This window comes from Coregonus lavaretus (genome assembly GCF_964263955.1).
Source record: "Coregonus lavaretus genome assembly, chromosome: 15".
Taxonomy (NCBI): domain Eukaryota; kingdom Metazoa; phylum Chordata; class Actinopteri; order Salmoniformes; family Salmonidae; genus Coregonus; species Coregonus lavaretus.
In genome coordinates this window covers 14,881,113-14,899,190 of record NC_140002.1, presented here as the reverse complement: position 1 = coordinate 14,899,190, position 18,078 = coordinate 14,881,113, and the positions used below count along the sequence as shown (strand labels likewise).

Below are 18,078 nucleotides of genomic sequence, written 5' to 3'. Positions count from 1 at the left end.
ATGTTTCCCCTTAAACCACTCAAGTTTTGCTTTAGCAGTATGCTTAGGGTCATTGTCCTGCTGGAAGGTGAACCTCCGTCCCAGCCTCAAATCTCTGGAAGACTGAAACAGGTTTCCCCTCAAGAATTTCCCTGTATTTAGCGCCATCCATCATTCCTTCAATTCTGACCAGTTTCCCAGTCCCTGCCGATGAAAAACAACCCCCCCCAGCATGATGCTTCCACCACCATGCTTCACTGTGGGGATGGTGTTCTTGGGGTGATGAGAGGTGTTGGGTTTGCACCAGACATAACGTTTTCCTTGATGGCCAAAAAACTCAATTTTAGTCTCATCTGACCAGAGTACCTTCTTCCATATGTTTGGGGAGTCTCCCACATGCCTTTTGGCGAACACCAAACATGTTTGTTTATTTTTTTCTTTAAGCAATGGCTTTCTGGCCACTCTTCCGTAAAGCACAGCTCTGTGGAGTGTATGGCTTAAAGTGGTCCTATGGACAGATACTCCAATCTCCGCTGTGGAGCTTTGCAGCTCCTTCAGGGTTATCTTTGGTCTCTTTGTTGCCTCTCTGATTACTGCCCTCCTTGCCTGGTCTGTTTTGGTGGGCGGCCCTCTCTTGGCAGGTTTGTTGTGGTGCCATATTCGTTCCATTTTTTAAATAATGGATTTAAATGGTGCTCCGTGGGATGTTCAACATTTCTGATATTTTTTTATAACCCAACCCGGATCTGTACTTCTCCACAACTTTGTCCCTGACCTGTTTGGAGAGCTCCTTGGTCTTCATGGTGCCGCTTGCTTGGTGGTGCCCCTTGCTTAGTGGTGTTGCAGACTCTGGGGCCTTTCAGAACAGGTGTATACAGTGGGGAGAACAAGTATTTGATACACTGCCGATTTTGCAGGTTTTCCTACTTACAAAGCATGTAGAGGTCTGTAATTTGTATCATAGGTACACTTCAACTGTGAGAGACGGAATCTAAAACAAAAAATCCAGAAAATCACATTGTATGATTTTTAAGTAATTAATTTGCATTTTATTGCATGACATAAGTATTTGATACATCAGAAAAGCAGAACTTAATATTTGGTACAGAAACCTTTGTTTGCAATTACAGAGATCATACGTTTCCTGTAGGTCTTGACCAGGTTTGCACACTCTGCAGCAGGGATTTTGGCCCAGTCCTCCATACAGACCTTCTCCAGATCCTTCAGGTTTCAGGGCAATACAGACTTTCAGCTCCCTCCAAAGATTTTCTATTGGGTTCAGGTCTGGAGACTGGCTAGGCCACTCCAGGACCTTGAGATGCTTCTTACGGAGCCACTCCTTAGTTGCCCTGGCTGTGTGTTTCGGGTCGTTGTCATGCTGGAAGACCTAGCCATGACCCATCTTCAAAGCTCTTACTGAGGGAAGGAGGTTGTTGGCCAAGATCTCGCGATACATGGCCCCATCCATCCTCCCCTCAATACGGTGCAGTCGTCCTATCCCCTTTGCAGAAAAGCATCCCCAAAGAATGATGTTTCCACCTCCATGCTTCACGGTTGGGATGGTGTTCTTGGGGTTGTACTCATCCTTCTTCTTCCTCCAAACACGGCGAGTGGAGTTTAGACCAAAAAGCTCTATTTTTGTCTCATCAGACCAGATGACCTTCTCCCATTCCTCCTCTGGATCATCCAGATGGTCATTGGCAAACTTCAGATGGGCCTGGACATGCGCTGGCTTGAGCAGGGGGACCTTGCGTGCGCTGCATGATTTTAATCCATGACGGCGTAGTGTGTTACTAATCGTTTTCTTTGAGACTGTGATCCTAGCTCTCTTCAGGTCATTGACCAGGTCCTGCCGTGTAGTTCTGGGCTGATCCCTCACCTTCCTCATGATCATTGATGCCCCACGAGGTGAGATCTTCCATGGAGCCCCAGACCGAGGGTGATTGACCGTCATCTTGAACTTCTTCCATTTTCTAATAATTGTGCCAACAGTTGTTGCCTTCTCACCAAGCTGCTTGCCTATTGTCCTGTAGCCCATCCCAGCCTTGTGCAGGTCTACAATTGTATCCCTGATGTCCTTACACAGCTCTCTGGTCTTGGCCATTGTGGAGAGGTTGGAGTCTGTTTGATTGAGTGTGTGGACAGGTGTCTTTTATACAGGTAACGAGTTCAAACAGGTGCAGTTAATACAGGTAATGAGTGGAGAACAGGAGGGCTTCTTAAAGAAAAAATAACAGGTCTGTGAGAGCCGGAATTCTTACCGATTGGTAGGTGATCAAATACTTATGTCAGCAATAAAATGCAAATTAATTACTTAAAAATCATACAATGTGATTTTCTGGATTTTTGTTTTAGATTCCGTCTCTCACAGTTGAAGTGTACCTATGATAGAAATTACAGACCTCTACATGCTTTGTAAGTAGGAAAACCTGCAAAATCGGCAGTTTATCAAATACTTGTTCTCCCCACTGTATATACACTGAGATCATGTGACAGATCATGTGACACTTAAATAAAGTCCACCTGTGTGCAATCTAACTAATTATGTGACTTTGAAGGTAATTGGTTGCACCAGATCTTATTTAGGGGCTTCATAGCAAAGGTGGGTGAATACATATGCACGCACCACTTTTCCTGGAGTGTCGCAGCTACTGCAGGATTTTGTCCCAACTAGGTAACACACTGAGCTACTTAGCTAATTGATCAGTTCAGTGATTGCCTAAATTCAACACACCCGGTCTTCCAGGTCGGTTAAGTGCCTGCAGCAATCCAGGACCAGGGTTGCCTACCCCTGTGCTATAGGGTTCTCCAAATTTGGCCGGATTGTGGTCCATAGCTGTTTTAAACAGTTGATAGCATTCTGTTGCAGCACGGCGCTCTATGTTAACATTTGCTGTCAGATGGTTACATTAGGAATTGTTCATCAGAATTCAGAAATCACCTTTTGATGTTGAAGAATAGACTTTGCTGAGGTACAAATGTTTAATATAGGTTGCTTTAATAGGTGTTCAAGGAATAATAGTTTCGTCAGAAGACAGTGTTATGACATACGACTTAGTGAAAGGGGCTGCGGGTGATGGCTAAGGGATCCCTCACTAAGCAGGGGCTCCAGTAAGGCAAGGCTGCATTGAACAACTGGGCTGTAACAATCAAGTCCATACATGTCATGATACAGTACTATTGACATAAATAAGATCGAGCACACATTGTACAACTATCAGAGGAAACATACTTAAGATCTGGCGTCACCTCTTCACAAGAACAAAAGGGAAGCTGTGATCTACATTCCTGTAAAAGGGAGAACATTTATATAGTCATTTTTTTATCTGGGTGCATATTCAGTGTTTCTATTTTTGTAACTAAAGGAACAACTATAAAAAGGAAATGGTAATAAATAAGCTTGAATACAGAGGATTTGGCAATTGTTCTTTGTAATTGCGTGAGTGTCCCTGGTTTCACCCTTTCCTGAAGTGAGAGCCTAATTGAACTGCAGAGACTAAACAAATAAAACCGTCTGGGGTGACATTGTCCCTCACAATAAGAAAATAAATTAAAAAAAACTCTCTCATATCACTTAAACAGACATTTGCAGGCAAGTCAATTACTTACAACTAATGATTTATATATATATATATATATATATATATATATATATATATATATATATATATATATACGCTAGATGACTGACAGGGGGAACTATTTTGAAGCCACCGTGCCTCCATCTTGGCACTCACTCACCATTGTAACAAATATTTTGGAAGCTATAGAAATGTGTTTATTAATGTCTACATTTGTTTTTGACACGTTTATTCTATTACAGACACATGAATGCATACTTTTAAATTATATGTGAGCTAAACATTAAAAAATGAAAAATATATAAACATTTTCCTTAAAGTATTTTTTAAAAAGTATTAATGTTACTGTCCCCACTACAACAAAAGGCCATGTAATTTTGTCCTTGAAACATTAAAATGAAATACTGTAGAATTCCATTAATTCCTATGGAGGACTGCTTTTCTGAGGAGTGCCAATATGGCCGACCTGTGGCTTCAAAACCTCTAATTGGCCAATACATAGCATCAGCAATCCAGGGTTTATATACATCATTGCTTATACCTCCACAGAGTTCCCAGCACAGCAGCTGACTCGTCATGAGGCCCATAGGTTGTAACAAACTATTCACCTGTGAAAACAGTCCACCATCGGATACATACACAGTAGAGTCAAGACTTTAATTGGAATTATAAAAATACAGGTACAAAATCGATTACATTCAGGAGACAATACTAGCACAAAGGGGTATCGTCTATAGTCATTTCGATAACTAATCATATAGGAACTTTATAGAGGCATCTTCTAGATGTGGACCCCAGGAAGAGTAGCTGCTGCTTTAGCAGTAGCTAAATGGGGATCCTAATAAAATACTAAATACTAGTTAGAAAAGGTTGAGGGTGATACATTATGGCTGTTTCTGAAGGGGTTTGTTTTCAACTTGATTCTAAAATGCTCAAATTAGTTAAATACTTCAATGCATAATTTCATAAGATAGACATAAATACCTGTATAATCGTTTACATTTACCTCATGATATGGAGGAAGGCAAAAAACTCTTGAAAGGAGAGTTATGCGAAATGGGGGATGAATTAAATTCTTAAGATCATGATATTTTGGTTTGGGTTATAAGGTGCAAATATTGTCTATTAAAAGAGGCATTGAAAGGTATCAGTACAATGTACACCATTCCCACTTGGGGTTTAAGTTTTAGGAAACCCATCAGATATATAGGATTAGTTGTGCTGATATAATACATTTGTTACCTGAAAATCTATACACCATGAAAATGCAGTGCAACTGCAATGCTAACCTTCGTTTTCAATAGAATCTTCATTTAAAGACAACTTTCCCCTTTCTTTGGCAAATGTCTGTGAAAACCACTTGTTACAAGCATGTATATCTCTGCTCTTTTTGGGGAAGACAATTTCTTAATTTCTGTGAAAGAACAACACTGATGTCCATCATTGGAAGAACTATGTGTAGTTTACTGCTTTGACGATTTTAGTAACCCTTGAATTTATTTTCTCTCAAAAGTGGAAAGTCTTACATTTTTGTTTCAAAGCTTTGTTGAAGTTTCCTTTGAGCTGGGACTTCGAAAGTCATGTTTTAGGTCTGCTCGTTCACAGTCTGTCAGTTTTTAGGGATCAATTAACAAATACAGGGAGGAGAGTCAGCATTGCTCATATCCCTCTACAAATCAGCCCAATCCTGGAAGGATATATTCAATATATTTTCAATTTATTCTACTTTGTGGCATTATAATCCCTTAGCTAAGACTAAATACCTCCATTGACAATAAGAGGGTAGAGCCAATAGTTCATGTTATGCCCGACAGCACACATCATTCAGACATAGCCCAGAAATGGCAATGCAGTTTCTTTAAGAATACCAACTCAAAAAGGTGAAAACGACCTTTCTAGAAGTAGTGCACCTCATCTCAGTGCTCATTTGTTTAACAGGTACAGTAAGCATAGACGCATCACTTTGTGTATGAGATTTTTCACAACAGTCAATCCAGTTAACAAGGCCTCAGGAAAGACCGCTGAGGTTGGGAACACAAGATAAAGGAGAAATAAAAATATATATTATTTCAACAGCATCATAATGCACACAACTCTTAAATGAAGGAGAAGGCTTGAATGTAAGAAGAGCAATAAACTCAAAGAGAAAGCAACAAGGAGAGAAGTGATTTACTGCACCACCTAAGAAAAAGAGCATTGGTCAACTTGGAAACAAAAGAGTAATAATAATATTGTATGATGGTCACTTCATGGAGGACATATCGGTGGGGACTTGCAATGTGAGTTCGTCATACACTACTTGTATAAGCTTGACACAGCTTTTTCCATCTGATTAGCTTACACCCAGAGCAGAGTCCCCCACTACAGCTCACACACTGTAAACAGAAGAACAGACACAAGGATCTGCTATCTGGATATGGAATGGATGCAAGTCTGTTCTACCTCGGTTACAACATGCAATGAAAAAAAAAAAAGGAAACAAAAACAATGCGTTAAAAGCAACTACAATTGTCTTATTGAAATACAAATACATTCAAAAGCAAAACCTTGATTATTCTGATTGCCTAAGAGTGGACCGTTACTTGGCATAAGAAATCTCAAAAGGCCAATTGGAAAAACAATACGACGAGGGAAAACACATTGCCCTACTAAGAAAAAGTAACATCTTAAAAGCGTCTACTACGCTAAGCTAAAAATGTGTGCAGCGTCTGTAAAAAACTATTTTAGGAAACTATTAGCACACATTGGATTAGCCTTGTAGATGCTACGCAGACTGCGATAAGATCAAGTATTGACACAAAATGCATTTTCATCATTCAAGTATATTCAAACGGATGTAAGAATTGTGTGAATGGTTGCGTGGTGGATGAGATGGCAGTCAAAAATAAAGAGCAGAGGATGTGGTTGTGGTACGGTTAGGGTCGTGATGAGAGAGTTAAGGCCATGGAGAACCATCCATTCTGTTAGTAACTATGCTTCTCATCACATTGAGCCCCACTGTAGAGGGCAGAATGCCAGGTAAAACAGGCAGGTTAAGACTGACAATATGCTAACCAAAGGCATCCCAGCTAAACTTAAACACAAGCTTAAGTTCAAATGCAAGAGCCTCAATGCATTCAGTTCAAACTGACCACCGTAGTAGCAGTTGCTAAGCTGGTGGGAAGGCTAGGGATAGGGCAGTATTGAATACTTGACCATGGCGTCTTCATGGTTGACAGTGGTTAGAACGTGCATGGGCGGCATGTAGCCTAGCGGTTAAGAGCATTGGGCCAGTAACCGAAAGGTTGCTGGTTCGAATCCCAAACCGACTAGGTGAAAAATCTGTCGATGTGCCCTTGAGCAAGGCACTTAATCCCAATTGCTCCTGTAAGTCGCTCTGGATAAGAGCGTCTGCTAAATTACTTTAAATGTAATGGTCTGGAAGGTTAAGAGGTCTGCTGTATCTCTAGACCACACTAAATAGGCAAATTAAAATTAAGGTACACATCAAATAACGAGTAATGTCTGTATCTTGGACCCTTTCAGTCACGAGGACTATCTACCCAGGCTGTGTCAGTTTAAGTTCAAGCATGAAGGCGTGCAGGAAGCCACAAGATCTGACTCATCCTATGTCGAGGTATGCTAGGTGGAGTCTTTGCGAAACAGTGTGGTTGAAATGGGGAAGATGTTATTTTACATGTGTAGGTTTCCTTTTTTTTTTAATGCAATTTTTGTTAGCAAAATTTGACCTTTAAAATGGCGTAATATCAGACAAAGGTTACACGTTAACACAACTACCTCTAATGGAAGCCATGCTCTCAGGGACTGGTCTTCCTCTTCCACAGGGTCCTCTAGGCAGTAGTGTCCGGGAAGAGGGATGTGACCTCTTACTGCCAAGGGAAGGGTTCAGGAGAACACTGAGGTGAGTTCACCCCCTCTTTCCACCTCAGACCAGAGCTCTTGAGCTAATTCACCACAGAGGGGTCCATCCACGAGTCACGTTCCGTCTCCTTCCAGGACAGGATGAGGTTAAAAAGTTAAAACGAACACGCGAGCATCCATTTTGTTTTGCCGGAAGCAGGAGGCTGCTCCACTTCATTGGTCAGCGCAGGAGATGAGCACAGGGGTCTTGGCCATGTCCTTCTTCTGGCTGTCACCAATCACAAGCTGGCCTCTGAGATAGGAGGAAGAGAAGAAGGTAAAGGTCAACAAATCAAGGTATGTACTTTCTGTTCTTGGCAAAGATTTGTGGTGTGGCATTTGTTTGTGTTCGGCCAATGGTTTGTTGTCTGGTTAGTCAAGGAGTGTCAAACTCAATTCCTGGAGGCCCGTGTGTCTGCAGGCTTTGGCTCCTCCCTTGTACTTTAAGGTAATTGATTAGTTAGGAACTCCCTGCACCTGATTATCTAGGTTATAATTGGACACAAATTGAAAGGTAATAAAGCATGGCACATTCACGTTCAAAGCGCACAGAGAAAATGTTAAACACAGGGTTTCAAAAAATTGAAAAGCTCCCTTGAAGCAAAGGTGCATCCCATTTCATATATTTCTGTCTGCCTACCTGTGAATGTTCTCCATGGCTGCCACCTCTGCAAGGGCAGCCAGGGTAAAGAAGGCAGGCAGGTCTTCGGGTGCACTGCTCCTGTCTGCCTCCTCTTGCTTGGATGCGCTATAACACCCTGTTTCATTGCATAAAGTATCTTGGGATAATGGCTTGTCATCCTGCTCCGGGGTCAGGTCCCTGGCTTTGTCCTCTGTGTTAAAACGGACCAAAGAAGATGCCATGAGGCTATTGCCTGTCATTCAAAATGGCCTCTCAAAATTGTATGGACAGAACAACCCTCGTTGCTACCTCGTTTCTGTAATTTGTAATGGTTAAAAAAAAACATTTGGCATTTTCCAGCTCACATATACTTACTTAAATCGTATGTATTTGATCATGTGCAGAATAAACTATTAGCTATTAGGAAAGACCACTCACCCTCGGCTGGGGACACCCTGCCGTCGGCCGAGCGCACCAGGTGGGTGATCTTGCTCTTCCTGGCCTTCCTTTTCTGGCTGCCCACTGGCACGCTAGGGCTAGTTCCCATGGATTCTGGGTTCAGCCTGGTGGTGGCACAGGGGGCTGGGCTCGGCTTTGCCTTGGTGGCCTTGGCAGCCGAGTCGAACATGGGGGAGTCACTACGCATCGCTATGTCTGAGGAGAGAGGGGAAACAAGGGGCACATTTTTTTTTTAAAGAGCCATTCATTTTCAATAAGGATTTTAGAATTCTTGGACTCAAATTCTAACTTGAGATCTGGGCACCAAACTTCAACGTAATTCATGTGTAAATCATGAATTGACTGAAAAAATGTATTGTCCGAAACCCTGTTCTGCTAGATGGCGTGCAGAGGATATCACTTTTTCATTTACGCCACACTTTGTGGTTTAAAACTTGTTCAACAACTAAAGAGAGAATGTTTTAAATGTGTCTAAAATCAAAGTGTGTAGATTTACTGTGTCAAGTGATCTTTTTCAAAAGATGGCTTTTGGTATCAGGTGAGCATATGGTAGCAGGGGTCATAATGCAATATAAGCATATGGTACTTACATGGTCCATTTTTACATTGAGTAGTGTATCCATTGTCTCCAACTATGTGTAAATATCATGCCAAGAACATTCACAACTGGATTAAATAATGCACACACACACATTACATGATGCTCTAATTCACCTTTGTCCAAAGTATTGGGCTTCTCCTTTTTCTGCTTGTACTTGCTAACAATCTTGTGGAATAAAGTCTTTTTCTGAGATGGAGATGGACCTGATATAACAAAAAACAAAGAAACAAAAAAAAGAAACAAGAGAATGGCATGCTACAGTTGAAGTCGGAAGTTTACATACACTTAGGTTGGAGTCATTAAAACTCATTTTTCAACTACTCCACAAATTTCTTGTTAACAAACTATAGTTTTGGCAAGTCGGTTAGGACATCTACTTTGTGCATGACACAAGTAATTTTTCCAACAATTGTTTACAGACAGATTATTTCACTTATAATTCACTGTATCACAATTCCAGTGGGTCAGAAGTTTACATACACTAAGTTGACTGTGCCTTTAAACAGCTTGAAAAATTCCAGAAAATGATGTCATGGCTTTAGAAGCTTCTGATAGGCTAATTGACATCATTTGAGTCAATTGGAGGTGTACCTGTGGATGTATTTCAAGGCCTACCTTCAAACTCAGTGCCTCTTTGCTTGACATCATGGGAAAATCAAAAGAAATCAGCCAAGAGCTCAGAAAAAAATGGTAGACCTCCACAAGTCTGGTTCATCCTTGGGAGCAATTTCCAAACGCATGAAGGTACCGCGTTCATCTGTACAAACAATAGTACGCAAGTATAAACACCATGGGACCACGCAGCAGTCATACCGCTCAGGAAGGAGATGAACGTACTTTGGCGCGAAAAGTGCAAATCAATCCCAGAACAACAGCAAAGGACCTTGTGAAGATGCTGGAGGAAACAGGTACAAAAGTATCTATATCCACAGTAAAACGAGTCCTATATCGACATAACCTGAAAGGCCGCTCAGCAAGGAAGAAGCCACTGCTCCAAAACCGCCATAAAAAAGCCAGACTACGGTTTGCAACTGCACATGGGGACAAAGATCGTACTTTTTGGAGAAATGTCCTCTGGTCTGATGAAACAAAAATAGAACTGTTCGGCCATAATGACCATTGTTATGTTTGGAGGAAAAAGGGGAAGGCTTGCAAGCCGAAGAACACCATCCCAACCGTGAAGCATGGGGGTGGCAGCATCATGTTGTGGGGGTGCTTTGCTGCAGGAGGGACTGGTGCACTTCACAAAATAGATGGAATCATGAGGAAGGAAAATGATGTGGATATATTGAAGCAACATCTCAAGACATCAGTCAGGAAGTTAAAGCTTGGTCGCAAATGGGTCTTCCAAATGGACAATGACCCCAAGCATACTTCCAAAGTCCTTCCAAAGGACAACAAAGTCAAGGTATTGGAGAGGACATCACAAAGCCCTGACCTCAATCCTATAGAAAATGTGTGGGCAGAACTGAAAAAGCGTGTGCGAGCAAGGAGGCCTACAAACCTGACTCAGTAACACCAGCTCTGTCAGGAGGAATGGGCCAAAATTCACCCAACTTATTGTGGGAAGCTTGTGGAAGGCTACCCGAAACGTTTGACCCAAGTTAAACAATTTAAAGGCAATGCTACCAAATACAAATTGAGTGTATGTAAACTTCTGACCCACTGGGAATGTGATGAAAGAAATAAAAGCTGAAATAAATCATTCTCTACTATTATTCTGACATTTCACATTCTTAAAATAAAGTGGTGAACCTAACTGACCTAAGACAGGGAATTTTTACTAGGATCAAAATGTCAGGAATTGGGAGTTTAAATGTATTTGGCTAAGGTGTATGTAAACTTCCGACTTCAACTGTATGTTAAATGGTAACAATGTTTTTGTCATGAGAGACTGGTAAAGTTCCTGAAAGCGAGGAGCAACATGAGCGGTATGGGGTGTGGATCGGTATGGGGTGTGGATCGGTGTGGATGGGTATGGGGTGTGGATGTGAATGGGGTGTGGATGGGAATGGGGAGTGACGGCTTCTGTCAAAACATATTGAAAGGTTTGGTGAACATTCCGGTGACATTCTCTGCTCACCCTTGGCAGGTTTCGGAGGTTGTTCCTCCGGTGCGGTGCTAACGTCTGTTTTTTTCTTCTTGCTGACGACGGTGCTCTTTTTGTCGAATGTCAGAGGGCTGTACTGCGGCAGGCTGTTGAACTTCTTCTCAAACTCCTCCTCTAGTTTCCCCAAACTGCAAAGGTGATACATGTTGTTGATTAGATACAGGTGGAACATGCACACATCCACTTTCCAGGCCTTCATCATGCGGAAACGCATTGCCATTTGTTTGTCCCTGTTGTTTTTTATATTTCTATAGAAATGCCAACACAATAATAGCTTTTTTCAAGTTCCCTCTTGCATGTTTCAAGAGTGCTTTGATCGGATAAGTAAGCCCCACTGTTGCTATGTTTCTCAATTACTGAGTGGTGGCAATTATTATTTTTTGTCTACTTTTCTTAAACCGAAGAGGAAACGAAAAGCTAAGATTGGTTCGTCAGCCTAAGAAGTGGCTCATTATCTAAGAAGGGCTTGAGTTAAACATTGATTTTTGGAAACCCCTAAAACTATTAATGGGCTGAATCAATCTTAATATTCTTAATGCTTATTGTGGTGCGAAAATGAAAAATATCAAACACTTATGGGCCCATAACCTAACCTGGCCTAGGCGGCTATTTGCTCTCTCTTCAGGGGTTCCTCACAGGCGGATGTTAACTAGCACACAGAGGACCCCATTACACCACAAAGAAAGTGGAGCTAGTGACGAAATAGACACTGAAATAATAATGTATTTTCGTCATCCAACAATTCACTAATAGAACAGACTTGCAGCATAAATTCAATGAGCAACAAGCCACGAGCGCACTTCAGTTACTCACTTCAATAACATCAAACGTGAATCCTTGCTTGACGAACGTGCACATTGGGAAACGGGCTTATTGTCTGTTCATTATATTCTGCTCCCACTAGTGATCTTTCAGTGATAAAACCTAGCACATTTTGGGTAAAATGGTCTTGGACAGGCAACTCACCCTGTCGCGGTCTCGTCTTTGGATTTGGACTTCTTTAGCTTCTTGAAATTACTGGGTCCCATCTGTGAGAAAGCCCAGGTCTCGTCAGTCCAGCCCCCTTCATCAGATGCACTTCGAAAAGAGCCTCTTTTGCCTGATTAACACACACACACAAAAACACATACACACAGTTTAGAGTAGACACCAGTAAAATTAAGTTAAAACCATAGGTCTTGCTCAGAATGGGCATAATACGACAGCATATTAAGATAGTAATTCTGGAGGCAGGCCAGGGTAAGGTAGGGGGGTTACTAATGCATACCTCTGTCCACGTTGGCCCTCAGTGAGGTCAGCATCCCTTCCGACACCAGGGTCTTGTACAGCGCCCCCTTGCAGCTTCTCTCAGACTTTCTGGAGCCACACCCCTCTGTGTTGGCCTCCGGTTCCCTCTCCTCGACTTTGTGCTTGATGTGCGGGGGGCTGGGAGGGGAGGTGGGCTCCTCCGTGCTGCTGCTAATACTGGCCTCCTTAGCCTCCGTCTTGGGGCTTGCTGTATTCACCGCAGTCTCCACTGTCAATGGAAGCTCTGTGCGTCCGTCGTCATCTTTGTCCTTCTCCACCTTTCCCTCATCTTCTTTAGCCTTCAGGGGCCTCTTGGCTTTGGGCTTGGCCCTCTTTTTGGGTGAGCTGGACTCGACCAGAATGGTAACGGCGGCGGTGCGAGCCTTCTTCTTGGGCATATCCTCCTCTGCGTCGCCCCAGGCCCCTTTAGCCACGGCTTCGATAGTGTAGAAGAGGCTCTCCAACTCCGACTCGGATGACGGTCGCTTCTTGAGGGTATTTGTGGGCGAGCCGGGACCAGGGCTCTTGTCTTTGTCCACCACTTTGGCCGGCTCTCTGGTGCTGGCGTCTTTCTTCTTCTTCTTCTTTTTGATGCTGGCCGCTTGGCCGCTGAGCAGCAGGAGACTGGCGTCAGTGGGCATGGAGGAGGAAGACGGGAGAGAGGAGAGAGGAAGATCGGAGGTGTCGCACCCAGCCTCCTCCTTGACCACCGTCTCAGTTTTGATGTGTGGGGTGCAGGTATCATCCTGTGCCTCCATCTTCCCTGCCTCGGAGGCCAAGCACATCTACACAAAACACAACAGTGCACATAAATTAACATTTCAGTAATCATATCGATGTGAAAGTGCTAGAGCTAACTATTAATAATTTCCACTGTAGGGGTTTTGAAGAGTTAAATAATATCAAATTGACTTAAATGGACCCTTAAAGGTTTTGTTATGAGGGAGGGCCTGCAGTACCTCGGCAAGCTGGAAGAGAGTGGACTGGCCACACTGCTTTCCCTCTGGTGCAGTCGACTGGCTCGAATCAGAGGAGATCTGCTTTAATACACAACAGAGGAGAATTAGACAATAAATCACTTTACATTATAAAGACAATACAACAGTACTATAGGGTATGTAGTTGTGCAGAGTGGCAGACTTGAGACAGTGTAATGGCTGTACCTCTGCCAGTTGAAAAAGAGGTGACTTGACGTTGGCATTGGGTACATCAGGCTTTCCCTGATGTGAGGTTCCAGACCAGGTCTGAGGAAAAAGGTGAATGAGAAAATGGATAAGATCCTGGGCTTATGTATGGTCATATTTGTGACTTGTGTATATTTGTACTAAACAGTATAGTATGGTTAATAGAGAGTAAATGCTTTCATTTGTGCCCTCCCTTAAGGCATACCCACATTGGGAAGAGCCAATAGTGGCAGTATTTGAATTTTGTTGTTGTGGATTTCAGTAAGCAGGAAGATATCCCACTCAGTTTAAAAACAAACTACTTAAGAGCACATTACAATAGCATGTGGAATGATTAAAGTCCATACTCATGCAGTATGCAGGTATGCTTAGCAGTTGACACATCGCCTATAAATGTTACAGGCCAATAACATTGAGCTAAATCTACACAAGCCTTTTCCTGAGAATACCCACTTCTGCCTGGTCTCCCCGACTCAAGGGCTTCCCCTTGCCAGCTGTGTCCGTTAAACTGGGCTGAAGCGTGCTGGAGGAGATCTGGAAAGGGACACAATTGAGGGATAGCTGACCCATTTAAAACAGGAATGAGCCTCACTTCCTTTTCCCTATTGCAGCCTGATATATTAGGCAGTCAGTCAGTCAGTGCAGGATAGGTCAGAGCAAAAGCATAGTAGTGCCACCATTTTAGGGAATTGTATGATTTTATGTGGTGTGTTGGGTTTGTTAGGTACTGTAAGAGCAAACCAAACAATTGATATGCAAATAGACAACACATGTAATGTAGGCTATTTTCTACACACGTGCGCATATTGGCATAAAATCCATAAACTCTTGTGTCGGAGCGCATTTGCCGCGACAGCCCTACATAATAGATACAAGACGTTAAAGAGAAAACCTTCCCATTTCAGGTGGTTTTACCTCAGCAAGTTGGAATAGGGAGGATTTATCAGGGTACTTAGTGACATCTGTGAATCCAGACTGTGAGGAGCTGGAGGAACTCTGTGGAGGTTCAATTCAAACATTCAGCATAAACATTTGAATAATGTGATCTTCAAATTTGCATCTCAGTGCTTTTCCAACAAATGTGAGAATTACTTAAGTGCCACAGATATATTTCCACTAAAACAATGATTTCTAGATTAAAATTGTGGTAGAACAAGGATAAACTCAGCTCGACGAGTTGAAAAAAAACACTAGACTGGGCCCTTTCATAAATTGTCTCAAAGACCCTTAGATAACTCTCTGAGGTCCTCCGGTGGTTAATTTCTGCACTACAGCCCAGGACCTTGTGGATGATGTGACATACCTCTCTGGCAGTAAGGGCATGCTCCCCAGCCAACAGTAGCATGCTTAGGCCACCCATCTTCGTGGGATCTGGGAAGGCACAAAATAAAAACTAGTTGGGATACATTTTTACAAATTTGACATTCATTCAGTGGCAGCTATGCCGAGACATGACAGACTTATTTTATTAGCCTTTTTCCCAGCAATAGAAACTTGACGCACCTGCCATGGCGAAATTAAGCTGTGGTATACTGTCAGTCTTGGGCACTTTCTTGGCAGTGGCACAGCCCTTAGGAGAGTTGGAAGGCAAGGACCACACTTTATTGCGGGTGTTGCTGACAGTGTGGCAGGGGCTCTTGACTGGCTTGTTGGTGGCGGGGCACCACTTGTAGCCCGGGTTAGCCTTCATGAAGGCATCCTTGTACTGGAAGACGACACAATGCCAGAAAGGTTATCAGCAAAAGCACACAGCAAATAATACCTACTATAGCAAAATGCAGCATATAATGAAAAGCACAGTGGAGACTCCGAGGACGAAGGGGAGGACCTTCCTACTCAGTGAATTGAATATAAATAGTGAAACAGAGTAAACTATACTAAATGTATTCACATCACCAAATAACCGATTAAAACACACTGTTTTGCAATGTAGGTCTACAGTAGCCTTAACAGCACCTTCTAGGGTAGCCGGAGGACAGCAATTTTCCATCCTGATCTGGGTACATTGAGTCCAATACAAAACCTAGGAGGCTCAAGTTCTCACCCCCTTCCATAGACTTACAAAGTAATTATAACGACTCCTGGAGGACGTCCTCCAACCTATCAGAGCTCTTGCAGTATGAACTGAATGTTGTCCATCCAATCAAAGGATCAGAGAATGAATCTAGTACTGAAAGCATAAGCTTCCGCTAGCTAGCATTGGAGTGCATAGTGTGGTGAGTAGTTCAAATAAAATAAAATAAAAGTTGGTCGCGTACACATATTTGCAGATGTAATTGCAGGGAGAGAAATGCTTGCGTTCTCATGATCATTGCAACTCCACGAGGTGAGATCTTGCATGGAGCCCCAGGCCGAGGGAAATTGACAGTTCTTTTGTGTTTCTTCCATTTGCGAATAATCGCACCAACTGTTGTCACCTTCTCACCAAGCTGCTTGGCGATGGTCTTGTAGCCCATTCCAGCCTTGTGTAGGTCTACAATCTTGTCCCTGACATCCTTGGAGAGCTCTTTGGTCTTGGCCATGGTAGAGAGTTTGGAATCTGATTGATTGATTGCTTCTGTGGACAGGTGTCTTTTATACAGGTAACAAATTGAGATTAGGAGCACTCCCTTTAAGAGTGTGCTCCTAATCTCAGCTCGTTACCTGTATAAAAGACACCTGGGAGCCAGAAATCTTTCTGATTGAGAGGGGGTCAAATACTTTTTTTCCCTCACTGACTGTAAAGAACATTAGGACCACCTTCCTAATATTGAGTTGCACGCCCTTTTGGCCTCAGAAGAGCATCAATTTGTCAGGGCATGGACTCTATAAGGGGTCAAAAGCGTTCCACAGGGATGCTGGCCCATGTTGACTCCAATGCTTCCTTCAGTTGTGTCAAGTTGGCTGAATGTCCTTTGGGTGGTGGACCATTTTTGATACACACAGGAAACTGTTGAGTGTGAAAAACACAGCAGCGTTGCAGTTCTTGACACAAACCGGTGTGCCTGACACCTACTACCATACCCTGTTCAAAGGCAATTAAATATTTTGTCTTGCCCATTCACCCACAGAATGGCACACATACACAATCCATGTCTCAATTGTCTCACGGCTTAAAAATCCTTCTTTAACCTGTCTCCTCCCCTTCATCTACACTGATTGAAGTGGATTTAACAAGTGACATCAATAAGGGATCATAGCTTTCACCTGGATTCCTGTTTTGTAGACTCAGTGTATAATGGTGTGTATAGCCAGTTTGGACAGTATATGAATAGAAAAGGTGTGTACAACAGTAGTTATATAGGATGAGCCATGACTAGAATACAGTATATACTGTACATATAAAATGGGTAAACAGTATGTAAACATTATTCAAGTGACCACTGTTCCATGAGTATGTACATTGGGCAGCAGTCTCTAAGGTGCAGGTTTGAGTACCGGGTGGTAGCCGGATAGTGTGGGGTATTTTTTCAGTAGACCATACAGAGACATGGTACCGAGTGGTACCCAAGGTCAGACCATAGGTTAAAAATAGTAAATCTTTCTAGACTATATCATTAGCTATATTTTAATCTTTAAAGACAAGCAGTGATACAGAGTGTGGTACAGAGGATGAGGTAATAAAACTAAGTGATGTGGAGTGTGGTACCGAGTGGTACACAAGGAGGGAGTCTGAGCCAGAGTCAGGAGATGGCTCTTGATTGATTGTACTGTTATGTATGAGACAATGCATTAGGAATGTCTTAAATGTATATGGTTGAGAATGGGTTATGGATCTGCCATGTTTAAACCATATTTAAGTATCGATTGATATGTTTTGGAATAAACAGAGCAGAGCCAGGAGATGGCTCTGTTATTTTTTACATGAGAAAGCTTGGTTTGGCCACTATTGTTTCCAAGCTAGATAAATAGAAGGAGGAGATTGAATAGGGTCAAATTTCGCCACTATCATAAATACAGAGAGTGGGGGGAGCGGTCAAAAGATGAAGGCCGAGTATTGGGAGTTCAGATGTTTTGCAAACCACCTCGGCTCTATTGCGTATGTAATAAAGTCCATCTTAATTCTACAAAAACTCTGGAAGAACTTTGATGTTTAATAAGTATAGTGATAATGTTCCACAACATAATTGGCACCCCAGATGGGACTGGGAAAAGAGACCACAGGGGTGCTGCACCATCTGGAGGAAGTTGGACGAATCGCACACTAAAATACAGTGGCCGCTGTTAAGAGGTAAGCGACGTTCTTACTTTTAAACATAGAAATTGTGTGATTCGCTCAGGCTGAACGGGCAGATGGCTAGCCAGTACGTGAATAGGTGCCTTCGGTTACCGCTCTAACGTGGAGTTCATTGTTAGAGGCTGCTCGGGTAGGTGGT

At 42.7% G+C, this 18,078-nt stretch overlaps 1 protein-coding gene across 1 annotated transcript; it reads right to left on the bottom strand.

Moving 5' to 3' along the window:
- Window positions 1-5,624: 5,624 nt before the first annotated feature.
- On the bottom strand, window positions 5,625-17,194 carry LOC311142628 (HMG box transcription factor BBX-like; the record flags this gene model as incomplete). The annotated part of the gene is made up of 14 exons (XM_084178288.1): window positions 5,625-7,713; window positions 8,101-8,293; window positions 8,521-8,736; window positions 9,256-9,345; window positions 11,226-11,380; window positions 12,219-12,351; window positions 12,520-13,324; window positions 13,499-13,579; window positions 13,703-13,783; window positions 14,177-14,257; window positions 14,639-14,719; window positions 15,027-15,094; window positions 15,227-15,428; window positions 17,141-17,194. The coding sequence occupies 14 exons, from the start codon at window positions 17,192-17,194 to the stop codon at window positions 7,635-7,637; spliced, it is 2,319 nt and encodes a 772-aa protein (XP_084034414.1). The 3' UTR covers window positions 5,625-7,634.
- Between the last annotated feature and the right edge of the window lie 884 nt (window positions 17,195-18,078).